The 26,472-nt window shown below is 36.6% G+C and overlaps 4 protein-coding genes, 1 non-coding gene and 1 pseudogene across 7 annotated transcripts; 5 read left to right on the top strand and 1 right to left on the bottom strand.

Moving 5' to 3' along the window:
* Positions 1-3,589: 3,589 nt before the first annotated feature.
* LOC117634710 (activator of 90 kDa heat shock protein ATPase homolog) lies at positions 3,590-20,673 on the top strand. Of its 2 annotated transcripts, XM_034368901.1 has the most exons (4): positions 3,590-3,612; positions 19,071-20,006; positions 20,108-20,187; positions 20,320-20,673. In XM_034368901.1, the coding sequence occupies exons 2-4, from the start codon at positions 19,119-19,121 to the stop codon at positions 20,411-20,413; spliced, it is 1,062 nt and encodes a 353-aa protein (XP_034224792.1). In that variant the 5' UTR covers positions 3,590-3,612; positions 19,071-19,118; the 3' UTR covers positions 20,414-20,673. The 2 variants fall into 2 exon arrangements, with proteins under 2 accessions (XP_034224792.1, XP_034224793.1); XM_034368902.1 differs by lacking the exon at positions 3,590-3,612 and having other exon boundaries at positions 18,923-20,006.
* Positions 4,890-8,573, top strand: LOC117634709 (annotated as a pseudogene).
* LOC117634708 (gamma-tubulin complex component 3) lies at positions 11,080-14,511 on the top strand. 2 transcript variants are annotated; one of them, XM_034368899.1, is made up of 4 exons: positions 11,091-11,434; positions 11,876-13,478; positions 13,604-14,053; positions 14,137-14,511. In XM_034368899.1, the coding sequence occupies exons 1-3, from the start codon at positions 11,206-11,208 to the stop codon at positions 13,893-13,895; spliced, it is 2,124 nt and encodes a 707-aa protein (XP_034224790.1). In that variant the 5' UTR covers positions 11,091-11,205; the 3' UTR covers positions 13,896-14,053; positions 14,137-14,511. The 2 variants fall into 2 exon arrangements, with proteins under 2 accessions (XP_034224789.1, XP_034224790.1); XM_034368898.1 differs by having other exon boundaries at positions 11,080-13,478.
* On the top strand, positions 15,189-18,179 carry LOC117634711 (DNA-3-methyladenine glycosylase). Its single transcript, XM_034368903.1, has 6 exons — positions 15,189-15,563; positions 15,949-16,020; positions 16,148-16,271; positions 17,130-17,200; positions 17,644-17,701; positions 17,784-18,179. The coding sequence occupies exons 1-6, from the start codon at positions 15,231-15,233 to the stop codon at positions 17,945-17,947; spliced, it is 822 nt and encodes a 273-aa protein (XP_034224794.1). The 5' UTR covers positions 15,189-15,230; the 3' UTR covers positions 17,948-18,179.
* Positions 20,674-22,900: 2,227 nt separating the features above from the next.
* LOC117636213 lies at positions 22,901-23,003 on the top strand. Its single transcript, XR_004587015.1, has one exon. It is a non-coding gene; the product is annotated as a U6 spliceosomal RNA (small nuclear RNA).
* A 1,324-nt stretch (positions 23,004-24,327) lies between these two features.
* Positions 24,328-25,973, bottom strand: LOC117634712 (thioredoxin-like 3-1, chloroplastic). The gene is made up of 5 exons (XM_034368904.1): positions 25,429-25,973; positions 25,042-25,116; positions 24,817-24,883; positions 24,702-24,719; positions 24,328-24,611 (listed from the first exon to the last, which is right to left on the bottom strand). Exons 1-5 carry the CDS (start codon positions 25,728-25,730, stop codon positions 24,513-24,515), a joined length of 561 nt encoding a protein of 186 aa, XP_034224795.1. The 5' UTR covers positions 25,731-25,973; the 3' UTR covers positions 24,328-24,512.
* Between the last annotated feature and the right edge of the window lie 499 nt (positions 25,974-26,472).

Below are 26,472 nucleotides of genomic sequence, written 5' to 3'. Positions count from 1 at the left end.
AAGTAATGGAACATCTTTCTATGAAAGTAACTGTATTGACTCTATGACTGATGTTTTGTGTCTTACTTTATCCTCTATCTTCAAGTCTGTCATATAATTTGTTAAAAATACTGACGTGACAAAAAATGGGACCCATTGCTTTGCTAAAATGTATGTCATGTGTGCCAAAAAAAAAAATTTAACTATTAAAAAATGAGATCTTTAACAATTTAGAGTAGCTTTCTGTCAATGGTCCCTAAGTAGCTGTAATAAGGGGATCCCAAGCCTTTACACTTAGGGACTGTGCATTTACCCTCATTTGATAGAATCTTGAACACTCATTAAATCTAATCGGTAAAAGCAAACCACGTCACATATATTTTTTTTCCCTCACAAAATACACGGCGTCAATTTTCTGTCTTCTTTTTTGGGTAAAAATTTTATTCTTCTTCTAAACAAAATTGAGTCTCTACGGTAAAGTATTGTACATTTATATCCAACATTGTTCACCAAGCGGCATCAACACTGGATTTTGTTTCTTATTTCCCTCTCGTAACATACTATTTCTAACTTTCCCTAATTTTTTTCCTCTCTTTTTTTTCACTCTTTGTTCCTTTGTTTATTTACAAGAAATTGTTTTTTTTATTATAGCAGAATTTACAATAAATTCAAAGAACAATTTTTCTTCAACCATAGAGAAGCATTGGCACAATTGTTACCCATATTTATGAGTTCTTCAATATGAAAGAACAAACCTCCATTGAGTTGAGTATCATAGTATAGTTGATGAAAGAAAATGTGAGTTTTTCAGGAAGATTAGGTATTTGAACCAAACTAATTTTGGTTGAGTGTTAGGTTGTGGTGAGCCCGTTGATAAAAAATGGCTTTGCCCCTTCATTTTATGAGGTGTCCTTGATCTAGCGATTGAGATACGAAACACTAGTGGTGAAACCTAGATACAGAATTAGATAATATGTTATGAAGAAATTTGGAATGGCCTTTCATGGATCTATAAATTGAATATTAAAAATATGGAATTTATGGAATTAAGAATTTTTACTTTTTTATTATTATTATTATTAAAGAATCTCTTAGGATAGAAACAAAAAAAAAAAAAAAAAAAAAAAAAAAAAAAAAAACAAACAAACAAACAAAGGGAGAAGGCGAATAGGTGTCGGCATTGCTCTACTTGGTTCCACCATATGGTATAGAAAGATGTTCAATAAGCTTTAAATTCTGCGGTTTATGGAGAAAAAATAACATGTAATATGGCTCGCTTTTACCCATTAAATTTAATGGATGTTCAAAATTCTTTCAAATGCAGGTAAATGCACAATTCCTAAAGTGACACATACCTTGGCTCAACTTGCAATCAGTTGTAATGATTTTGTTTCTTGGATTAAGGAAGCACCTACATGGTTGCTCTTATCTCTTTCTACAGATGTACTCTCTTCTTGAGTTTTTTTTTTAATGAAATCTTAATTCTCAAAAAAATAAAAAATAAAACTCACTCTCCTCCTCTCCTCTCTCCACTGCCCAACCACCTCCGACCTCTGCTTTCTCCCCATTTCCTCCAATCATTATTGCAGGTCCACACAAACTGGTAATGAAAAAAGTTGCACAAAAACAAAGAAAGGGAAAACTCAATTTGTTCTCTTTATTCCCTCTCAGTCTCTCATTATTCTCTCTATTTGATTCGTGCTACCTGCTCCAGAAACCCAAACAGATTTGGTTGAAAACTTAAATCATTTAAAAAGAAAACCCACTTTTATGAATCTCTTTATTCACTCTATGTTTCCCCATTTCGTGTTATATACAATATTGTTGGTGGGGTATTGATATTGGGGTTAGTGGGTTAGATCTCTTGGTGAGGGCATGAATGGTAGTGGTTTAGAACGGGTAGTTTCAAAAGGTATTGTTAGGTTGTTGGATTGGAATTTGGAGGAGCAATGTACTTAAGTATCTATTGGAATCTTAATAATTGGCCCACTAGTTCATCATCTTGCCAAACAACAGATGGACTAATTTGCACAACAATATATAATGCTTCGTTTCCTTTGGTCACTCCTTCACGCATCATTATTTACTCTGAATTCAACCCAAATGGGCTCCCCAAAGAACAAGTTTGCATCTTTGTATATATCATCCATCTAATCCATCAAAGTAGTTACCAATCTTATTACAACAAACAAAAATTATGCATTGATTTTGAACCGCACATAGAAATTGTGGCCAGGGCAGGTCTGACTTTTCTTGACATGAAGGTTTTTTCGATGAACTGCTACCGCGTGAAGTAAACCAACCAGTCTAAATATAAACCAGCTCGAGCTGTCCTTGTTAGAAAATCTAAGAAGCAAACTTTTATATAGGCTACGAGGGTGGAATTTTGTGTCGCTCTATTGTTAGCCTTTCCTTTGTTTGGTAAGATGGTTAACGTGGGCCACTTACTAAAGATTCTAGAAAATAGTTTTCATGTACGTAATTATTAAGATTCCAATGGATACTTTAAGAGAGAGGGCTACTCTCCGAATGAATCCACTGAAAAAAGAAGGAAAACAAGTCTGGACTTCTCTCTGGAGCAGACCTCTGCTCTGAGTTCCAATTCCAAAATTTTCTTTCTCTTATCATCTTTGCATATTAATCTCTTGAGTGATTTGCCGCTATTGTTACCAAAATTCCGACAGCGGTGACTGTCTATAGCTAGCGTCAAGTTTATGGCTGACACTACAAACACGAGATACAAATGCAGTAAGTATTGTATTTTTTTTGCAAATAGAGACAATTCTCTTAGAATTTTTATTTCCTTTAAATATTCAAGGAGCTCAAAATCGTTTCTGTATCTGTACTTTTCTTGTCCTCATATTTAATGGGTCTTTTTTTATTGAGATGGACGATAATATATTAAACTCACACACGAATGTTAGGACTTGAATCCAAGACCTTTCCTGGGAGAAAAACTTCCATGAAATGAGGATAGCATTATTTCGCTTTCCCCGGCCAATGACTCAATGACACGCGTGATAACACTTTTATGTAGGCATAGTAGTATTATTCCCCTTGTAAGTAAGTTTTTCTCCTTTATTGAAAGAGCAATTGCTCCAAACCACTATATCAGTGGGTCCTTTGCGTTAGTAACGAATTTTTGTTTGCAAATAGAGAGACAATTCTTTTAGAAATTTGCTTTCCTTTAAATATTCAAGGGGTTCAAAATCGTTTATGATTAAATATTTTATACAGTCCCGATCTTTTGGACTACATGGGTCTAAGAGATTTGTGATCACTCACCGTTAGATGTAAATTCAAAGGTTTACTCACTCTTGTACTCTTTTAAAGAAACTTTTTTGAACAATTAGATTAATATCCAACGGTGGATGACCATAATCTCTTGGACTCCTGTGGTCCAAGAGGTCGGGATTGATATTTTATATACCTTTACTTTTATTGTCTCCACATTTAATGGACTTTCACACCCACCATATAAATTTAAAAAACACAATCCTATTTTTCCACCCACTAATATTCCTAAAATATCCTTTTAATTATTACCTCATTTCCTCTCTCCTTTCATCCTCGCTACTCATGTCTTCTCTCTCTCTCTCTCTCTCTCTCTCTCTCTCTCTCTCTCTCTCTCTCATTTTTTGTTGTATCTTATTTTCCATCTCTCACGCTCCATCTTTTTTGCCTCAATGGAAACTGCACCATCTCTCAAATCAAACTTCCCATGGTACAACAAGACCTTGTTCTTCTTCATTAAATATTCCACCATGTATTTCACACTCTTCATCACATCTTCATGCAAAATATCCCCCACCAAATCACTGTATTCCTCAAAAACCAACAACCTATTAACCCCCCAAAGCCTTCTTCACCTTCTCATACCTCAAAGAATCCTCAGCCAAACTGGTTTTGTAAGGAATGTTCTTTGTGTAATCAACAGAGCCCAAATCGTAGAATTGTTTATTCATCCCTAGATTTTCAGATTTTTAATTTATTTAAAGAAAAAAAATCAGAGCCCAAGAAATACTCATCTCTCAATACTTTACGTAATCATAAAGATCTTAAAAATTTTGTTGAAATAGAATTTCCTTACCTTTTAACCAAAATCATTCTCTTCAACAACCACGCATGCATCTTACCCAACTTGACGGTTCACTCCCCCAAGTTCAAATCAACCCATGTGAATGGACCCCAGCTAACAGAGTTAGAGCATTGCATTGGTGGGGCCACCCTATATTCCACCACACTTCCCCAACTTTATTAACATTCAACTCTTCAAATAAATTCCTATCCAAAAACAAAAAACAAAACAAAACAAAACAAAACAAAAATCTTCAAATAAAAAAAATCTTCACATACAAAAATAATTAACATTAAAAACTACACTTCTCGGTCAAATTTTTGTTTAAATTAAAACCACACCCTATTCCTTAGCTTTAATATTGTAATAAATTTTTGTTTAATATTGTAAAATTAACATTAAAAAAATTTTTGAAAATGGTTTGAGTCTAAGATATACATGAATTGTTATATTTTAGAGGGGGAAATTTTGGGTTTGAGTTATCTAGCACTATAGATGGATTTAGTATGTTTGTACGCAAGGTAAATTTAGCCCACTCTATTTTGAAATTCTGAGTCGATCCCTGCTTAGCTGCTAATCACACCATTGCATGTTTTTGGCAAGCATCTTTGGTTTAAATAGATTGTCAATGAACTAATTTAATTAACTTTAAACAGATTGTGAATGTACTAATTTATCGTAAACTATTTTAGATTTCCCGCATGCGTTTACAAAAGAAAGAAAAAAACGTTGTTAACATGTTATAACTTATTCTCACGTGTAGCCTCTAGGCTGTACATAAACTCCATGCAGGAAGAGCACCAAAAGCCCTCTCCACTTGTAAGACTTGGTTATGTCAATGCAATTACGCTCTTTGCTCTTATGTGTGGTGCTTCTCTTTGGCTTTGCATTGGCAAATACCAAAGCCTGCATTGGGAAAAACCCTCTCTACGCATTGATTGCCCAAATCTGAACAGGACCAATTTTGATTCTCTTGTACCAGATTTCATATTTGGCGCTGCTACATCATCTTACCAGGTCATCATCTCCCTTCTATGGCTTAATTAATTACTCTTTAAGTTGTTTTAATTAAGTTATTACTTAGGTTTAATCTAATTTCAATGTCAGATAATTAACATCCATGTATGAATGCTGACATCTTCATTCGGTATATCCTCTTATACATATACATATACATGATACGTATGCACATTTCAGGTAGAAGGTGCTGCAAACGAAGATGGTAGAGGACCAAGCATATGGGATTCCTTCACCCACAACCATCCAGGTCTGTCAACCAATCAATCAACTAGAGTGTATATATATATATATATATATATATATATATATATATATGTACAGTATGTGTATTATATGCGAATTTACTAATTAACAAAATTATGAACATTTTTGTAAGGCCTTGGAATACATTACGTACCTAATCTAGTACGTCAAGGGCACATACAAAAAAATCTGTACACCTTAAAAGAATGTTCGGAGTATGAATATTTTCTTTCAACGACAAAATGGAAATTATTATTTTTGGTTCTTAAGAAATTAAAGTGGAGAGTGTACATTTTATAATGGGATAATGCATCAACAGAGTTACGCCACCATAACGACGACTAGGTACTAAATTGTCCAAAAATATATGTCGAACTTGAAACCTCATCCAACAAAATGGAGACAACTCCACTAGATAGTTAGAAAGTTATAAAGAATTGAAGAAGGCTATTACATCTAATAAGGGTAAATATGGAATATTAATTTAGCATTTTTAGTGTATTAAAGACAATATTTAAAGTGTAAGAGGAATGACACATAGCTTCTGAAGAAGTGAGAAGTTACAACAAGAAGAAGGTTGCTAGCTATTTGAATATCTAGATTACTTTGTATTATTTTTAGTTACTAGTGGTCATGTGGTATGCATGATTAGTCTGCACACGAAGTTTACATGATATGATTTCCTCAAACTTTATGATCTAAAAGTTAAAATTATCTTTGGTTAATTGTAGAAAAGATCGCAGATCAAAGTAATGGAGATGTCGCTATTGATGAATATCATCGCTATAAGGTTCTACAATCACATATTTCATTCTCTTGGCTTTCTGTAGTTGAAGTGTACATACTGAATTTTAATTGAATCCTTAGTTTTTAGCTTCTATCTTATAAGTATTTATATATATATATTGTGTCACTGTAGGAGGATGTGGAGATTATAAAGAATATGTCAATGGAAGTGTACAGGTTCTCTATCTCATGGTCCAGAGTGATACCAAGTAAGTTGATCATACGCATCACCATAATTTAGCATGTTTTATTTTATGTTATTTATATTTATAGGTAAGTACTGGCTTATATTTGCTTGTTGTTTTTAATTATTATCAGACGGAACTGGTCAACCTAACCCGAAAGGAATCGAATACTACAATAATCTCATCAATGAAATCCTAAAGAAAGGTGATACGACTGGCAATCTCATATATCGTACCCATTAGATTAATGTAGTACGTGCACTCATAAAACAGAAATTAATTTTAATTTTAATTTTCTTTTACTATATGAAGGTATGAAACCATATGTTACACTCTTTCACTGGGATCTTCCCGAAGCCTTACAAGAGAAATATGGTGGTTTCTTAAGCCCTCTTATTGTGTAAGTGAACAAATTTTAGGCACTAGATATTATTGATAATTTAAATAAATAAATAATACTATATTTAATAAATACATTTTGAAATGTGTATACACAGCGATGACTTTAGAGCATATGTAGAACTTTGTTATAAGGAATTTGGTGATCGAGTACTGTATTGGGTGACAGCTAATGAGCCATATACCGTGAGTAACCATGGTTATGCAATCGGGGTCCACGCACCAGGCCGATGCTCTTATTGGTACGACCAAACATGCCTTGGTGGAAATTCGGGTATTGAACCATATTTGGTGACACACCACCAACTCCTTGCTCATGTTGCCGCTGTAAAATTATACAGGGATAAATATCAGGTCCGACGAATTATTATTATTATTATTATTATTATTATTATTCTTCTTCTTCTTCTTCTTCTTCTTCTTCTTCTTCTTCAGACAAACAAAGATTTATTTATTTATTTTATCTCATTCTAAACCAACAAACATATTCAATTTTCTTATGTAGGCATTTCAAAAAGGTGTGATAGGAATAACAGTGAATACTTACTGGTTTGTGCCCACTTCTAAGGCAAAGCATGATATAGATGCTGCATTTCGAGCTTTGGATTTTATGTTTGGATGGCAAGTGTATTATTCATTTATATATAAACTCATTTCAATGTTTTATTTGTGAATTATAACATTGACTAGCTAGATAGCATTACTTTATACAATACTATAAGTTCACGCTTGGAATTTTCATATTTCCATAGGTTTATGGACCCATTGATAAGTGGTGACTATCCACATAGCATGCGATCTCTTGTTGGAAAACGATTACCAAAATTCACAGATGAAGAATCCAAGTTGCTGAAAGGGTCATATGATTTTATTGGAATAAATTACTATTCTGCAAGATATGCAAGCGCTTACCCTGCGGATTATAAAATACCTACGCCTCCAAGCTACTTGACTGATGCTTATGTTAATGTTACAAGTAAGTACAAATTGAAAACTTCAAGTAATTAATGAAGTTATTAGAATAATTAGATCTTAATATTCATATTCATATATATTGTGGCAGCTGAGTTTAATGGGGTTCCTATTGGTCCACAGGTACGTAAAAAATTATTAGCATAAGCTATTGGTATTTTGAAAATTAATGCCTATACATATATTTTGTTTTCCACATACATATATAACTCTTGAAATTCTCGCTAATCTTCAAATGAGATTGCAGGCTGCTTCAGACTGGTTATATATTTACCCAAAAGGACTTTACGATCTTATACTCTACACAAAGGAAAAGTATAATAATCCAATTATGTACATTACTGAGAATGGTAATTAATACTTTTAAATATTAATTAATTGTATCATCAATGTTTAATGCATATGTATAATAGTGTAAAATACATTTTAGTGTTGTAAACTCTAAATTTAAAACTGAATGCACATTTCTTTTTTAGATTAAAAAAATGCATGTATATGATATTGCATTATATTGCAGGAGTGGATGAGTTCAATAACAACAAAGTACCACTTCAAATAGCCCTTAAGGATCCCGATAGAAGTTACTACTACTATCACCACCTTTGTTACCTCCACGCAGCAATTAAGTATGTTTTTGTCAACGAATGGTCTAGCCTTCGTACATTTCACTTATTTAATCACTACATTGACCCGAATACGTTCCTTTTTTTTTTTTTTTTTTTGGTGTGTGTGTTTGCAGAGAGGGTGCTAATGTGCAGGGATACTTTGCATGGTCATTTCTAGACAACTTTGAATGGAATTCTGGATACACTGTTCGGTTTGGTATCAACTATGTTGATTATGCCAATGGACTGAAAAGATACCCAAAAGACTCGATGCAGTGGTTCAAAAGTTTCCTCAAGAGATCATAAAATTTGTGTATCAAAATGATGGATAAATATAGTAGTTGTGCGAGTTATACTTCATGTGTTAACTTTCTTTTGACTCTTTTTAAGTCGAAATAAGTTGCAACAACTCATTATGTAATGAGTTGGTTGTCTTTGCTTTTGTGAGTTTAGTTTTCTAGAAGAAAACTAATATGTTGCTTTTGAAGACTTTAGCTTATGTATAGAAATTGTTCATAGATTTTAGCTTATGTATGTTTTAATGAGATGAACTTATGATGCATAAACAGTTATGTTAATTTTTTAGTACACTGTTATTGCATTGATACACTTCATATGAATATATATCGTGCAGTTTTTTGGAACATGTTTGCTTGAATCTGTTTATGTGGTGCAGTAGCAGTGCCTTTTGTTTATTATTTCCTCATGTATCATTTGGATAAGGATGATTTACTGTAGACCTCCTTGAACTTGGCCCCCATTTGCAATTGGGTCCGTGAACTCTTTTTTTTTAGGCAATTACATCCTTTAACTGGACAAACAGTTGCAATTAGGTCATGCCGTCCAAATCTATCAATTTGTCCTTCAAAATTAGGGGTAAAAGCGTCCTTTCAGTTAACATGGATGAACTGCTCCTTCTTCCAGAATTATTTACTATGCTGGAGAAAAGGTAAATTTAAAACAATAATAATAATAACAAGAACAAATATATCTTAAAGAACAAAATAACAAAAAATTTAAATAAATAAATAAATAACTAGAACAAGAACAGTCGCACCAAACCCAGAAAATGGCACCCGCATCTCATCTTCCCTAACCTCCCCTTCCCCATACCCACCTCCGATGCTCAGCGACAGCGAAAACCCGTGCACCCTACCCACCCGATGACTGACACAGCGACTACGACTTAGGGCTCGTCAATGAGCCAGGCCGGGCTAGCCCAGCCCAAATTTAATGGGCTTGGGCCGAGCCTAAACGGGCCCTACTTCATTAAAAAAAATCATAAACTTAATCATAAAGGCATTTTAGTCCAAATTTGAGATTAAACTCACTTAATTCCAATATTTTCACTTCAAATCAAATTCATAAAACATCCAATAAAGTCACACAACTGATAAGATTTTTCACAAAAATAATAAAACCAAGTATTATTTTTGAGGTTATTACATAATTAGATTGTAATACGTTTTAAGAAATAATTTTAAAAAATAATAAGTATCAAAAAAATATTTTTTTAAAGGATGGTATGAATAAATATGCAAATATTTGGTGATGTGTTCAAGAAAAGCATGATTATATTTGGTGGTACGATTATGTTTCATGATATGATTATATTTGGTGATGTGATATGTTGTTCATCTTATTTATATATATAATTGTTGAATTAATAATTGACACAAATTAATGTGCTAATCATCCAATTATAAATTAGGAATGAGTAAAGAAAAGTAAATGAAATGAAACAAATTATATATGTGATTTAAGTGATATAATCATAAACCTAAACTCTTATTTATACATAATTATATATGTATGCTTGCCTAACAGGCCGGGTTTTTATGGGCGGGCCGGGCCCGGCTTTCTTAGGCTTAATCGGGCCGGGCCGGACTTTAGACACCCAAGCCTAAGCCTAGCCCTTCCCAAGGCGGGCCAGGCCATCTCAAAGCCCATAACGAGCTAGGCCGGACTTTTTTTCAATGGGCCGGGCGGCCGGCATCGGCCCATGAGCCCGTGGGCCAAATGATGAGGCCTACTACGACTTCTCATCCTTCGTCGTTGATGACGGCGATGACTGTGTCATGACGTCGTTGTTTCGGAGTCTCTTTTTTGTCGTTCGATCTCAACCTGTCGCTGCCCCTGATGATGGCCGACCTCGATTTATTCAAATTCAATGTGGTTTGTGGTGATGATCTTTCAATCCACCCCTTTATGCCTCTAATTACCGTATGGATCTCAATACTGCCCCCCTTTTTTACTTTTTTTAATTTTTTTCTACCCTTATTTTCTAAGGAAGATCATTAAAAATTAAAAAAAATTAAAAAAAAAAAGGAAAGGAAATCTTGTACTTGGTGGTTGAGAAGAAGAATTTGAGTTTTTTCTTTTTTGTTTCTTCTGGTGTAGAAATAGCATCTAGGTTTTCATCTTCAACTTGATGGGTTTTAATTCCCCTTCTCTCCAAAGCTGATTTGGATTTTGTTTTGTTCACATAGATGAAAAGTCGAATATATCTCGAACAAGAAGATCACGTGACACTCACATGTCAATCTCGACGGATTCTGTTACGGCATGACCTCATTGCAACTGATTATCTAATTAAAGGATGTAATTGCCTAAAAAAAAAGTTCATGGATCCAATTGCAACTGGGGCCATAGTTCAGAGACGTCTACAGTAAATAACCATTTATTTATTTATTATTATTTGGATACTATGTGCAGCGTGCTTCTTTTTTCCCAAAAAAAAAAAAAAAAAAAAAGGAGAATAGTGCATTTTTTCAGAAATATATGAAAAAGAAGATCTCGCATTTCCGCGCCCAACAAAAAAAATCAAAAACCCTGCGGTCACACTCAACAACACTCTCACCAATCACCAAAACACTCTCGGACTCGAAAGATCCCTTCTCTCTCTCTTTCCCTTCAAAACCCTCTCACTCACTCACAAATGGAAGAAGAAGACCAGCAAAAAGTCGCAGATCTGATCAAAGAGCTCGTCATTCGCTTGCTCTCACAAAACCCCCACTCTGAATCTCACCCACCAACTCCCAACTCCCCTCAATTCCAAAGCTCACTTCGCTACGCGTTTCGGTTGATCTCGAGTCGATTAACTCCATCTGTTTCTCCAGATGCCGCCGCCATAGCCGAGTCCACCAAGCGCCGCCTCGCCACTCAAGGTAAGTCCTCCCAAGCGCTCACTTTCGCCGACCTTTATACTAAATTCGCATTGAAAACCGGACCAGGAAGTGTAAATAACAAATGGGCAGTCCTTTATTTGCTCAAAATTATATCTGAGGATCGAAAAAATGTGAAAACCCAGTTGGGTTCTTCGGTTTTGTTGCCCAATTTGGCGTTAAACGACGGTGAATTGGGCAACGAGTCGAGGGTTTTGTTGGGTAAGGGAAATAAGGAAAAGGGTTGGAACAATGGGGTTTTGTTAGTTTCGAAAGACCCTGAAAATCTTCGGGAAATTGCATTTAGGGAGTTTGTGAACTTGATTAAGGAAGAAAATGAAGTTTCTGAAGAGGTTTTGGTGAGAGATGTGTTGTATGCTTGTCAAGGCATTGATGGAAAGTATGTCAAATTTGATTCTGGTGCTGATGGCTATGTTTTATCAGATTTGATTAAGGTTCCGAGAGCAATCCGCCTTATGGTTCGAAAGCTTTGTGAATTGGGGTGGTTGTTTAGGAAGGTTAAAGGGTATATTTCAGAGAGTATGGATGGGTTTCCATCTGAAGATGTTGGAACCGTTGGTCAGGCCTTTTGTGCTGCATTACAAGATGAGCTCTCCGATTACTATAAGTTGTTGGCAGTGCTTGAAGCACAGTCAATGAATCCAATTCCTTTGGTTTCAGAGACAGCGAGCTCAGGGAATTATCTTTCGCTGAGGAGGTTGTCTGTATGGTTTGCAGAGCCAATGGTGAAAATGAGGTTGATGGCCGTTTTGGTTGATAAATGTAGGGTTTTAAGGGGTGGGGCAATGGCTGGAGCTATTCATTTGCATGCCCAGCATGGTGATCCATTGGTGCACGAGTTCATGGGGCGCTTACTCCGGCGGGTGTGTTCTCCACTATTTGAGATGGTGAGGAGTTGGGTTTTGGAGGGAGAGTTGGAAGATGTTTTTGCAGAATTCTTTGTCGTTGGCCAGCCAGTGAAAGCTGAGTCTCTTTGGAGGGAAGGTTACCTGCTCCATGCTGGGATGCTTCCTTCTTTTATTTCACAATCTCTTGCACAGCGCATTCTGAGGACTGGCAAGTCAATCAATTTCCTTCGTGTCTGTTGTGAGGACCGTGGTTGGGCTGATGCTGCAACAGAAGCGGCAGCTGCTGCTGGTACCTCAACAAGAAGATGGGGTCTTGGATATGGTGAAACTGATGCTCTTGAGTCTTTGGTCGATGGAGCAGCAAAAAGAGTTGATAAGCATTTGTTGGATGTTATTTACAACCAGTATAAGTTCAAAGAGCACTGTCTTGCAATAAAGCGGTATTTACTGCTTGGACAGGGTGACTTTGTTCAGTATCTAATGGATATTGTCGGACCAGAGCTTTCTGAACCTGCTAACACTATAAGCTCTTTTCAGCTAGCTGGGTTGCTGGAAACTGCAGTCCGAGCATCTAATGCTCAGTATGATGATCGTGATATATTGGATAGGTTAAAGGTAAAGATGATGCCACATGGAATTGGTGATAGGGGCTGGGATGTGTTCTCATTGGAATATGATGCAAGAGTTCCTCTAGATACTGTTTTTACGGAGTCTGTGATGGCAAAGTATTTAAGAATTTTTAATTTCTTGTGGAAGCTTCGACGAGTAGAGCATGCTCTTATTGGTGCTTGGAAAACGATGAAACCAAATTGTATCACTTCGCGTTCCTTCATGAAGCTGCAGCATGCAGTTAAGTTGCAGTTGCTCTCAACGCTGAGGCGATGCCAGGTTCTTTGGGATGAGATGAATCATTTTGTCTCAAACTTGCAATACTATATTATGTTTGAAGTCTTGGAGGTGTCATGGTCCAACTTTTTGAATGAAATGGAGGTGGCCAAGGACCTTGATGATCTACTTGCTGCACATGAAAAATACCTCCATTCGATTGTGGAGAAATCCCTCCTTGGAGAACGTTCCCAAACCCTTTACAGTTCACTCTTTGCCTTGTTTGATCTTATATTGAAATTCCGAAGTCATGCAGATCGATTGTCTGAAGGAATTAATGAGTTGCAAGCAAGGTGTTGCTCTTTCTGTGTGACTACTGTTATTTGTGAACCAAATAATGCTACCTCCTTTCTTCTTTCTTTTTCTGGTTTTTCTTAAATTGTTTTGATAAACTAATGTGTTGAATGGTTTGCTGCAGAACCTTGGAATCCTCCGTACCGTCTCGAAACAAGAGTAAAACAAAAAAGAGATTAAATGATACATCAGAGCCTGGGTCCTGGGTCAGTGAGGGTAGGAAGGCCCTCACACAACGTGCTGGTGAATTTCTTCGGAATATGGGACAAGATCTAGATGCACTATCAAAAGAATATTCATCATTGCTTGAGGATTTTATTTCTAAGTTACCCATGCAGCAGCATGTTGATTTGAAGTTCCTCCTATTTCGGCTTGACTTCACTGAATTTTATAGCCAATTGCGTCCTAGTACGTAGAAAATATGTTCATACATACGAGTCAAAACAATGTGTCTGCAACTCCTGACATGATCAAACCAGTTTTAGTTCATTCATTGTCCCTGCTCGTGTGGTTGAACAATCATGCTGTCACTGGCTGACGGGCCAATTCACTTTATATTGCTTGTTTGTGTTAGGTAGGGGGAAAACCTCATGTTCTGTTTGCATTTGACGTTTTCTGGAGGACAAACATCTAATACCTTTTTCTTCATATGTCCAGATGGTGTTTGCTTCTTTCTGGATGGCCTGAGTGGAAGATTTACAGTTGACTTGAAGATATATTGCATCACTAGATCAGGGTGTGAAATTTGATTATGTACACGTATTGTAGCTGATGATTTTTGAAGTTTTTTTTTCTTGGTGAGTTTTTGCAGCTTTGTGGGCTGCCCTTCCATTAGATTTAGAGCTTGTATATCTGTATCATAGTTCTTGATTAGATGAATGACCGACAATGAGTGCTAACTTTTTGCATCTTTATTTTCATATTTTCGTCCACTATTTTTTATGTCCCCTGTAATTCCCTCTGCCGTTGCTATATAGTTAAAGGCACAGGGTTTCTTAAGCAATGAGGCATGAGATTTCCTTGCAATGTGTACTCGTTCTCTTCTCAACAAGTCGTTATAAGCTTTATATAGAAAACATGGTTTGCATAAGGAGGAGCTAAACTTGAAAAGAGGAGCTTTGGCTGTATATATATATATACAGTGATGTCTTGCTTGTTAGAACTTGTAGTTTAGGGTTTAGGGTTGTGGTTGCCGTAGACCTCTTTAATAATTTTGCTTTTGGATGATCGGCCTGAATGCAAGTTTTTCATCTGGGTGGATATTATGACATTTTTCTGAGTAATTATAAGATACTATATCTTAGAAGTGGGAAATCTAAACCATGCATTGCGCCTACGTTATAATATGTGAACTGGTTGTTTCACGTACCATGTGATCATACTCCAATATCTTACAATAATTTCTTCAGTTTTGGCTCTTTTGAGGAACCAGGATATTCCATTTTTAATCCACCTATATAGGGTGATACTTTGTTTTAGCAGGTTTCGCTTGGATCACTTTAAACCCCATTTTGTTTTTTGATAAATTAAAAAAAGACCATTGTGTTTAACAATTAAAACAAAAAGCTATTTCCAAAATTTACAATTCTTATACCTAAGCCTTTGCCTATAAGATGTAAATTAAAACTAATCAAAATAGAAGGGTAAAGAACCAAATAAATACCCTAAAATGAACCTAAATGAGCAACAATAAAAAAGAAAAGAAAAAATAGAAAACCAAACAAATACCCGCCAAAACCCAGCAAAGAGAAATGTTGATGCGAGACGAAATGAAGAGAACACGGCGATGCAAACAAGTCACCGCCAAATCCTCCAAGAGTCCAATTCCAGCCAACCGAATCAGGGATGAGGACGACGACGAAGCTTGGCCGAGTCAACCTTCCGAGTCATTGACCGTTACGGTGGTCAAACCCAAGAAGTCCAAATCTCAACTCCAAACCAAACCCGGCTCAATCCCAGACAATCCACCCAAAGAAATGACGATCTTGCCCTTCACTTTCTTCCAAATTGACGCCCTAGACCTCGCCCCACGTTTGCTCGGCAAGTTTCTCAGGCGTGACGATGTTGTTCTTCAGATTACCGAGGTAATACTCACTCCTCTCCCACTTTTTTTTTTTTTTTTTCCTTTCTGTTTGTTTCTCGAGAAAATGTAGTAAACGAGAAGAAACCGCAGTTTCTAAGTACTTGGGTTTTTATTATCTTAGCTTAATTCGTTTTTTACCTCTTTGTATGATCTGAGGAAAAAAGGAAACAAATTGGAATTCTGAAATACTTTCGTTTTGTGGAAAAATAGACTTTTTGTGAGAACCCAAAACGATTTACATTTTGTCAAAATTGAATGCACTAATTCTATATGTTTTAGACCATAAAAAGAAAATCAAAATGTTTCATCTTCCCATTGTGGCCCTCTTCATTTTTCTCTTCACTTAAATGTTAGCTTGGTTAACAGTAATGGGAATCTTCTGACAGGTAGAAGCTTATAGGCAAAATGACTCGGCTTGTCATGGTCGATTTGGCGTAACTGCAAGAACAGCCCCCGTTGTGAGATTCTGCCCTTATTTGTTTCCTTTTTTGTTTTCTTTTAAATTTTAGACTATACATCAAGAACTTTGAACTCATATTGATGTATTGGAAACTGCATTGGTGATGGATTGGTTGTTGGATACAGTTTGGGCCTGGAGGAAATGCATATGTTTATCTTTGCTATGGCCTTCATACAATGCTGAATGTTGTTGCTGACAAGGAGGGAGTTGGAGCTGCCGTCCTAATACGTTCTTGTGCTCCAGTTAGTGGTAACTTTCCATAGAGATTGTCGTAATACCCTTACGATCATTAACTAGAGTTACCCTTGTGTTTACCTTCTATTGCTAGTATTCATATGCTTCGACCCTTTTGTTTCAATTGAAAGCGATGGTCTTGTCCTATCATTCTCACAGAGAGAGAGGAAGAATATTTATAAATTCAATATGTCAACAGCTGCTAACCAACCTTTGTTACAATTATATGGAAATTGCAACCAGTTTATTATTATTATTATTATTTTTTAAATTTCTTTTGCTTTACAATGTAGGTAAGATTGATAAATGAAGAGATTTGTCGTATTTTGTTTTTCAAATAGTAGGGTTGTTTTAGGAGAAGTTGGGGAATACTCGAGGTGGGTTGAGCAATATAACTTCAAAAAATGAAATAATGGGAGTTGGGAAAGCGCTTCAATGAGGTGAGCATTTTGGACTGGTAATAGAAGCACTCTTAATGCAGTCATCGGGGCTTCTTTGCTGATAGCGTTGCAGAAGATAAAAATAACTCTGAGTGGTGCTTAGCTGAAAGAAATGTACTTGAAAGACAAGAAGTCAATGCTACTGTGTGAGGCTAGTAGCTTGAAATTTTGTTGATGGACTTAGCTGATTATTCTTTGAGATGGTATGGATTATCATAAATTGCCAAATCTTTGCAGAAAAGAAAATAGAGAGAAGAATGTGTTGAGTATCCATGTTACGTAGGTTCAGCTCTTTGATACCCTTTATATTTCTTGTTATTGCTTACCCGAAGCTTTTTAGAAGGACCTCTTTTTTATTTGCAATTCATTACTGTCTCTTCTGTCCATTGCTCTCGGTGAGTGTTATTCATATGTATAGTGAAAATCATTATAGGACTGAAGACCATTCAGCAGCGTCGAGGTCAGAAGACTGATAAGCCTGTGCTACTTAATGGACCTGGAAAGGTCAGCACCTTTTTCTTTAAATTTCTAATGCAATCTTCTGTTGGTACAATTTTTGTTTTAGTGGATGATGGTTGACTCTGGTTATTGGATGCTGTGTTAGTGCAGTGGTGTTGATTCTGTCCAAACAGAAACCTATTAATTTTAAAAGTCAGCCCGATTTGAAAATTGATTGACTAATTTTTCCAAAAAAGAAAAACAAGAGACTTTGTTGATTGTATGACTGTGATTGTATAAATGACGGAAAACGAGCACAAATATATTGAAAGATAATTGACTTAAATGTTTATAGGTGTTAATGTATTCCAAGAATAAGAACACCGCACCGCGTTCTTATGCTTAGGAAAACTGATAACTTTTCTGAATTGTTATGATTTCATTTCCATGCACCTTGCTTTGTGTTAGCTGTTTTTGAATTGTTAAGAGTTACTATTTTCTTTCTTCAGATCGGTCAAGCACTGGGACTTTCTACAGAATGGTCTAACCATCCCCTATATACTCCTGGTACGTGTAGCAATCATGCATATTCATCTCTAAATCTGCAGGAACTTGTGTAATTTTGAAGTAAATGAATTCTTCCGGTCAGGTGGTCTGGAGATCTTAGACGGTCCAGAGCCTGAACAGATGTTGATTGGTCCCCGTGTGGGCATCGAGTATGCTTTACCTGAGCATGTCAATGCATTGTGGAGATTTGCAGTTGCAGGCACCTCTTGGATAAGTGCTCCTAAAAACACTCTCAGGCCACCCTGATTTTGGATTATATATCCAGCAGGGAATTCCACAAAAGGAATTTGAGGACCAAGAAAAGAAATGTTTCATGAAATTGTATAAAATGTAGATATGCTTGTGGTCTCTCCTAATCCTTTTTTCCTTTGCATTCTCTGTACAAAACCATCAACTGTAAGTCATCAATCTGTCCCTGCTTTGATATATTTGTGGTTTTTTAATATAAATTTTATCAATAGTATTTTGCCTCTATTTAGTTTCTCCTATTTGGCAAACTGATGATTTTCCTTTTAAATTCTTGGGGCAAATGCAACTGAATTGGTAAGTCATTGATTTTTTTTATAAAAAAACAAAGAGGGAATTGTTATTCATACTACATAAAGTCCTTAATAAAAGAATTTTTTTAGAGAAATTGTACTTTTCATTCTTTTGATATAAGTGATATTGAAGGAGTGATTCGAACACAGGTTCTTAAATATTAATTTTTTGAGCTACAAGCACTTTTCGAGAGATTGCACTATAAAGAGTGCTTTACATGAATTTTTTTCTTTGTTTTTTGGAAGTGCCAACATCACTCGTAAAAGAAAAAAAGAATGAACAGATGGTTGATGAATTAACAAGTCAAGCAGGGGTTTTGTTGTTTTGAATTGTCAAGTCATCCAAGTTATAAAATAAAAAAATAAAAAAATTAAATTTAGGTTTTAATTAAAAAAAACTTTCACTTTTGGAAAAAGCCAAAAAAAATTTAGAAAAACAGAAAAATCTCTCAATTTTCAAATCAAAGACACGCAAATGTAAAGGATTCCTTAGGACATCGAAAAATAAATAAAGACAATTTTATTCATTTTGATTTCTTTTAAAAAATTTCTCTCTCCTTTGGCATTTTTCAATGTCTCCCCCCAAAAAAAAACCTAAATAGGGCTGGCTCCAGTCTTCCAGATCCTTCTATTCCAAAATCCAAATCTAGAAATAAATTGGTTTCCCAACTTTATTGGGCCTCAGCCAGCCACCCCAAAATTCTAGACCCTTCCAATCTCCTCACAAGAACCCTCCAGACCATCTCTCCAGCCCCCTATTTCTCTCTCCTCCATCTTCGCCTCTCTACTCTCACATTTCCAAACCCTCTCTATCGCCAGAACACACACACTCTCTCTCTCTCTCTCTCTCTCGATCTTGCGGACTTGTAATTTGATCAATGGCGAAGTATGGCGAGGGCGACAAGCGATGGATCGTGGAGGACAGGCCAGACGGAGCCAACGTCCACAACTGGCACTGGGCCGAGACCGATTGCCTCGGTTGGTCACGCGACCTCCTCACCAAGCTCCTCAACAACCTCACCGTTCTCGATGGCGAAGGCAACATTCATCTCAAGACCAAGACCGTCGACAAGGTCGACGGCGAGGCCTACGTCAACATCCGGAAGGGCAAGATCATCCCCGGCTACGAAATCAGCCTCAGTCTTTCCTGGGAAGGCGAGGCCAAAGACGCCGATGGAAAATCGCTGCTTAAGGTCGATGGGGTGGTGGAGATTCCTTATATTGCGGACGAGAACGCTGATGAGGACCCGGAGGTCAAGATTTCGGTTAAGGATGAGGGGCCCATTGGGAAGAGGCTTAAAGAGGCCATGTTGGCTAAAGGGAAGCCTTTGATTTTGGAGAAGGTTAGGGTTTATGTAGAGAGTATTGCGAAAGGTGGGCCCGTTAAGGACGAAGTAGAGGCTAAGAAGATTGCCACAAAGAGTAATTCGACGGCGGCAGTAGCGGCTGCTGCGGAGGAGGTGAAGAAGGAGGTGGTGGTGGAGAAGAAGGAGGTGAAGAAGAAGAAGGAGAGTAAAAAAGGGTTCAAGACGATTAGTATGACTGAGAAGTTTAGTTGCAGAGCGAAAGATTTGTTTGAGATTTTGATGGATGAGAACAGATGGAAGGGTTTTAGTCAGAGCAATGCCAAGATAAGCAAGGAGGTTGGTGGGCAGATTAGCATTTTCGATGGGGCGGTGACGGGTACCAATTTGGAGTTGCAGAATGGGAGTTTGATTGTGCAGAAATGGAGATTTGGCAGCTGGCCTGATGGCATTGATTCAACGGTATGTCAAGTGTCTTTCTTTTTGGTTGAAATGAATTCTTGGTTGGTTTTAAATGGTTTTGTGATTTGTGGGTTGAGAATGTTTTGTTTGAATTTTTGCAGGTGAGGCTTACACTTGAAGAGCCTGAACCTGGGCTCACTGTTGTCAAGCTAACACATTCGGATATTCCTGAGGAAGACAGGTTGGTTTTTATTTGAACTTTTAATTCATGGTTTATTTTCAGTTTTAGTTTGATAGATTGGGAGTATGTGAGTTTTATTGTTTTCTTCTATGAAAAGCTGATTGCTTTGTTTTGGTGCCTTTGGTAATGCAGATATGGGAATGCGACTGTGGTGGAGAATACGGAGAGAGGATGGCGGGATCTTATTTTCCAGAGGATACGGGCAGTTTTTGGTTTTGGAATTTGAGATACTTGAGTAGGGATTCTCTTGAAAGCGTAGAATTTAATGATTTTGGAATTATGATTCAGATCCAATGTTTCCTATCAAAACCATTTGCTGAGTCTAATGTTACAACGTTTCGCAAGTCACTGATAAACTGCTTGTCTTTAAAATGTGTTGTCAGTCCTCTCACTATTTCAATAACTGAAAATCATTGTGGAATTTGGTAAGAAAGAGTTGTATCTGGTTTGTTTCATTGGGTTGATTTATTGCACTTTTACTATTTTTGCTTCTTTGTCTTAACTGTTTTTACTTTTCATCACTGCGAGAAAGAAAAAAAAGGGTTTGTTTCTTACTGCCTTGCAGAAGAGCTGTGTTTTTCACATCTGTACTACATTGGAGATTCTTCTGTCATCTAAATAGGTGCTACTGCATTGAAGTATGTTATTTACTTGTTTCATTGTTAGCAAATGAACGTACATATAATTGTTTATCTTCTTGTTACTTCTCAGCTGTTGATTCACAATTAACAATGGGGAAAGAGTATTAGAGGGATGAATGCATTATGTTGCTAGCAAGTACGGAAATTTGGTGTGGGTGTCGAATGCAAATAATTCCTAAAGACCTCGGGAGATCAGTTTTAGAACATTAGATTGGAAACATCGAGGCCTTTGTCATCTAAATAGGTGCTACTGCATTGAAGTATGTTATTTACTTGTTTCATTGTTAGCAAATGAACGTACATATAATTGTTTATCTTCTTGTTACTTCTCAGCTGTTGATTCACAATTAACAATGGGGAAAGAGTATTAGAGGGATGAATGCATTATGTTGCTAGCAAGTACGGAAATTTGGTGTGGGTGTCGAATGCAAATAATTCCTAAAGACCTCGGGAGATCAGTTTTAGAACATTAGATTGGAAACATCGAGGCCTTTTAGTGGTAGTGATTGATTAGAAGTTATGTTTCAGGTTGCCAGCTTTGTCAGGGTTCTAGGATCTTGATGAGTAAGAGAAAGCTTAGGTTTGGATGTTTGTTTTTTGGAGAGGGGGTTTAGGGTTGTATTATGCTATCCGATGTCCTGGGCTATCTTGTCTTGGTTATTGTCTTTGTAAACGAGTACGTTGTCTGTCATGCTTTGGACTGCTGGAACTTCCCACATGAGGGCTTTGTTGTATGCTTGTAGCTGTAGTTGTGTTCCTCGATCCTATGGATCTTGCATCTGCCGCCGGTTATCAGGCTTCAGGATGAAGGTTTTAGGCTTGTTTGTCAAACAGTGCTGGTTATGTATGGTAAAAAGTGTTATGAATGTAGGTGAAGGTTCAATCGATGGTAAAAGTGCTTGGTGCTGCATTTGTAGCCGAACCATGAGATAAACGTTAATTTGCATTTGATGTTTGGTAGTATACAACAAAGGTGCTGGTTTGAATTACATACAAAGGTTGCATTGCGCAAATTTTTGGATCAGTTCCCTCACTTCATCAAGTACAGGCCAGGATTTATCTACGCAAATTCCTTCTGCTTTAAACTGCTCGCCATTCCATTACTTGAAGTGTGTGAGTTTAGTATTCATATAGCGTACGTGTAGTGTGTCCAAAAAAAAAAAAAAAACAATGAAAGAGAACTTGTGCCCCAAAAAAAAAAACAATGAAAGAGAACTTGTGCAATGTTTCCCTATACAATCAGAAAACTTCCACAATGGAAAATCTTATTTGAATTGTTGCCAATGAACAATAGAAATATATCTATAGCATGAGTGTGAAATTCAGATATAGAGGGATATTTACACGCTTTCACAAGGTAACCCTGTTGTGTAATAGAATATCAAAATTAGTTGCAATTGATCACAGCCGTGAAAAGGGTCATATTTTACAATTTAATGTTGTCAAATTTATGACAAGGACACCTATCTTGCACCATCTTACAATTGCAGAGAGTAATTTTACCTTTTTCATAACAAAAATAACCGATACAAGTCAATGTGTAGAACTTGCCTCAAAATATAATCGATAAAAGTCCATGTGTAGAACTTGCCTCTACAAAATTACTTGAAAAGAAAAAAGGCGTCTAAGAATCTTCAACCATCCCAAAATATTTTATCCAACATTGTTTAACCAAATACCAACCTACAAGTCAAGATTAGGATTGGGAGAAAAACACACCATAAGATCATCCCAAACAAATTTTATTTTTTGGCCTATTCTCCCAAACAAGTTGGGGAAAAAAGTTAAAAGAGTTCTGTTGTTAACAAGTCGGGTCTTCACTACTGGAGCTTAATTTCTCAGAGAGGAAATTAATCCACAAATAAATTTGGTACAGGTAAAGAGCTCCCCAATGCAATTTTGTATCCTTACCTGAGATTAAGACTCAGACTCCACTGGGCTTATGATTAAATCCGCAAGGAAAGGCCCAACTGCTGAACAACTTACTATTAAAACCGTGTAGGCTTTATCCCACATCGAAGAATTGTTTATTTGACGAGTTCTTTATATACTTTCGCTCAAGACTACAGTTCGTCCCTTCGGGGACATCCGATAAAATTGGAACGATACAGAGAAGATTAGCATGGCCCCTGCGCAAGGATGACACGCATAAATCGAGAAATGGTCCAAATTTTTTTCCCTCTTTTTTGCCAAAATTTTTTTTCCCTCTCCACAGTGTTTCCCACAATCCCAAGGGCCAAAGCCGTAGTTCAGTGCAGTTACAGAGGCTTTAGAGGCTATACGAACTATGAGCATTTTGCATTTGAAGCCTTCGATGGTTCGGTGGCTTAGTCTTTGATTTTCCAGGTGTGAGTAAAAGTTTGAATTCAATCTACTTTTCTAATTTAAAAGCATATCTGTCCAGTATTTGATGGTTTAGTGACTGATTTTTTAGTATGGAATCTTGTTTCTTACAATCTAATCCATTTAAAAAGCTTGCCCGCCAGCTGTTTGATAAAATGACTCTGTTACTATGACCCTTGTACAATTGTTAAGCATGCACTTCAAATGATCCTCAGATAATCTCTTACAGGGCTCTAGCTTCTGATCTCTGGCCTGATGTTGTCCCTTTGGTATTTGGTATCTCCACCTTTTTTTATTTGGCCGAGTAGGATGTACAAATCCAAGATATCCTTCTTTTAGTTGAGTTCGTGAGTATTGGTTTAGAAGTTTCAATCTTGGTTGTTTGAGAAATTCTTAAATGATAATGGTGGTAGCCATTTAGATTTAGAAGTTTATAGAATGCAAGGATCAGCCTGTGACTTCAATATCCTGCTATGCTAACAGTAGGATTCATTAATGATTTGAAATGCTAAGTAAAAAGAAAGCATATCCTACATGATGATATCAGGTTAGAGTTGGGATTAGGGACATGAAATCTGAAACCTATTTTCATGAAATTTCTTTTGTTTCTGACATGGTTTTTTGTTTGCGTACACCTATGTTCTTGGCTTGAATTTCATGAAAACAAAACCATGTTCTTGCCCTGAATTTCTTTTCGTCTATTGTCATCTGGGGGTGATAACAGAACCTATGTTCTTAGGTTGAATTGGCAACTTACTGATATTTATGGACTCTTATGCCTTTGACTGACCCGCATTTCATATTCGTATCATGACAGGCCCCTTGAGCTCTCAAGCTTGCACTCATGAATCTTTTGAAAGTCCATACTGTCTGTTACTTCGAAAACCATGAAGCTGATGGATTGTTCGAAGTAATTTTTGGAGTTGCTTCAGTTTGGGAACTAGAAGGTAGTGAAAGCCATACCACTTTTCTTTTTTTTTTAACAAGTAATCAACTCAAAACTAAAGCCTTTACCGCTTTGACATATAGTTGGCCTTTTGTATCTGAAGTCTGCTTGCTTGAGGCATGTTGGCACTTCACATATTTTCCTTAACAATATCGCGATTCAACGTACAAGTTTCTTTTACTTTTCTTAGGGCTGCAAAGATTAGAAAACTGAGCACAAAACTGGAGTGCATCTTAACAAAGACCTCTAAGGAAACAAAGATAGAAAGAAATTTGACTGTACATATTGTGTTCTTCATTATATGCTGTGGTTAGAAAAAATTACAAGGACAGAGGCCTAGCAGAAGAGAGAAAACAAAAATAGTACAAGAAATAGGGAGACCAAAACATCAAGCATCACACAAATTTTTGGATCATTTCTCTCACTTCATCAAGTACAAGCCAGGCTTGATGTCCCCCAATCACTTCTGCTTTAAACTCCCCATCTTTCCATATCTGCGTTACATTACCAGTCCACTTAGAAAAGTTTCGCACTGTTAACCAATACAATCAGAAAAGACTTGCTGCCCAATCCATAAATCTCACCTGAATTGTTGGCATTTTCTGAGAAAACAGGAAGATAAAAAATTATTAATAAAAATTAGACAACTTATTAACCAAGTAAAATTAAAATTATGGATGGGGTGAAATTCAGACATACAGAGATGTTTCCACGCTTAACCAGAGCTTGAGGTACCTTGTTGACATCAACATAATAGAACTTGACCCTGTTGTGTACACACAATGTCACAATTGTAAATAGAACAACTCATCACATGAAAAGAGTCTCTTATTTGTGCAATTTAATATTGCCAAATTCATGAAAATGATACCAAATTTCAGTGTGAGAGAGAGAGAGAGAGAGAGAGAGAGAGAGAGAGTTTACTTGGTGTCATATTCAGCAGCCAATTTCTCCAATTTAGGCTTCAAATAAATGCATTTGCGGCACCAAGCTGCCATCCTGTCCCAAAAAAAAAAATTCCTAAGATCCATTCACTGTTCTTTTTTTGTTTTTAACAGGGCGATATTGTAAACTACTCTAAAGTAGAAGGACATGGATCGAACTAGCGTACAAGAGAGCGGACACATTCCCTCGACCAATTGGCCTAACCCACTGGCCTAACCTATGAGACCGAACTTCTTAACCAAAATTCATTTGTTTACTAAACCTTATCTGTTTGTAACCAAGTAAGATATTTAGATAATGTGAACAAAATAAGTGAGCTGGCATTCACTCATTCATCAAGACAAGATAAGAGAGAGAGGGAGAGACCAGTCAATGATAATGGGCTGGGATTGCTCTTGTGCATGGCTTAGAATCTGATCAAAGTGATCACAGTCGTTGATGGCTTCCAGCTCTACAACAGTGGGTCTTGAATCATTCCAAAAAGCCTCAACTTTGAAGTCCCACTTCAACATCTTCTTGCCATCATCTCTGTTTCTGTTCAAAAGTCCAAACCCAGAAGAAGCTTTTCGCAGCAACAAGCTGCCACCACTGATCCAAAACTGTTGCTGATGCTCTCTGTGATGCATTTCTCTACACAAAATGTGAGAATTTGCTGCCAAAACAGACATCTTACTTGCTCTCTAAGACTCCAATACTCTGTAACTAAAAAGAAGAAGAAGAAGAGCGATAAAAAAAGACGTTGATTTAGAGGAAGTGAGAGTTTTAGGATGATGGGTTAGAGTCGTGGTGTATAAGAATCATATTATAGTTGGAGCTCAAAAATGGTGGTTTTTGTTTGTGGTTGGCTACTTGGGTTTCTGGAAGTGAAGTTTGCTTCTTTTACGATCCTTGTTTGTCTTGATTTTATAAATGGGGGAGAAAATGCTTATCCATAACTAGTGTTGGGATTGGCACACTAGAATGTAGGGCCCACAGCCGCAACTTGTGTCTAGACGTACTTGGGTTTATTGAACCCAACACAGCAACTAAATGAGTGGTTATATCTTTGGGTCACAAGGCCATCTCCAATGCATGAACCCAAACTTGAAAAATTCCAAATTTAATAAAATTTTTCTTCTAACTCAAGAAAAATAACGGGTTAAAATTTTTAAAAACTCAAACTTGAGGCCAAATATCAGTGTAGTTATTGACTGATCTAGAAAACTTTTTGGTGGCACCCACTCAAAGCTAACGCAGCCCATGTGCAAGGAGGAATCAATAGGGCACTAAGTGTCGCGCTATTGTTGTTGTAGATGATGTCGAGCGCTGGTTGCGCAATATTTTTATTTTTATTTTTTTCAAAAATAACTCAAATCAACGATTCATGTTAAATTCAAGCTATTGTAAAGATAAAAAAAAAGATCCAAAAGT

The sequence above is a fragment of the Prunus dulcis genome, chromosome 7, assembly GCF_902201215.1.
Source record: "Prunus dulcis chromosome 7, ALMONDv2, whole genome shotgun sequence".
Lineage (NCBI taxonomy): Eukaryota > Viridiplantae > Streptophyta > Magnoliopsida > Rosales > Rosaceae > Prunus > Prunus dulcis.
Note: the sequence above shows the minus strand (reverse complement) of the source record. Positions and strands in the feature narration are given on the sequence as shown.

Excerpts from the sequence above, each read along its gene's own strand:
- LOC117634710 (XM_034368901.1), top strand. The coding sequence starts at position 19,119 with ATGGCGAAGTATGGCGAGGGCGACAAGCGATGGATCGTGGAGGACAGG. Across the intron at positions 20,007-20,107 it reads CTGATGGCATTGATTCAACG|GTGAGGCTTACACTTGAAGA; the intron begins GTATGTCAAGTG and ends GAATTTTTGCAG. Across the intron at positions 20,188-20,319 it reads GATATTCCTGAGGAAGACAG|ATATGGGAATGCGACTGTGG; the intron begins GTTGGTTTTTAT and ends TTGGTAATGCAG.
- LOC117634708 (XM_034368898.1), top strand. The coding sequence starts at position 11,206 with ATGGAAGAAGAAGACCAGCAAAAAGTCGCAGATCTGATCAAAGAGCTC. Across the intron at positions 13,479-13,603 it reads ATTAATGAGTTGCAAGCAAG|AACCTTGGAATCCTCCGTAC; the intron begins GTGTTGCTCTTT and ends GGTTTGCTGCAG.
- LOC117634711 (XM_034368903.1), top strand. The coding sequence starts at position 15,231 with ATGTTGATGCGAGACGAAATGAAGAGAACACGGCGATGCAAACAAGTC. Across the intron at positions 15,564-15,948 it reads TTGTTCTTCAGATTACCGAG|GTAGAAGCTTATAGGCAAAA; the intron begins GTAATACTCACT and ends ATCTTCTGACAG. Across the intron at positions 17,201-17,643 it reads TACTTAATGGACCTGGAAAG|ATCGGTCAAGCACTGGGACT; the intron begins GTCAGCACCTTT and ends TTCTTTCTTCAG.
- LOC117634712 (XM_034368904.1), bottom strand. The coding sequence starts at position 25,730 with ATGTCTGTTTTGGCAGCAAATTCTCACATTTTGTGTAGAGAAATGCAT. Across the intron at positions 25,117-25,428 it reads CAGCCCATTATCATTGACTG|GATGGCAGCTTGGTGCCGCA; the intron begins GTCTCTCCCTCT and ends TTTTTGGGACAG. Across the intron at positions 24,884-25,041 it reads GCTGCTGAATATGACACCAA|GGTCAAGTTCTATTATGTTG; the intron begins GTAAACTCTCTC and ends TGTACACAACAG.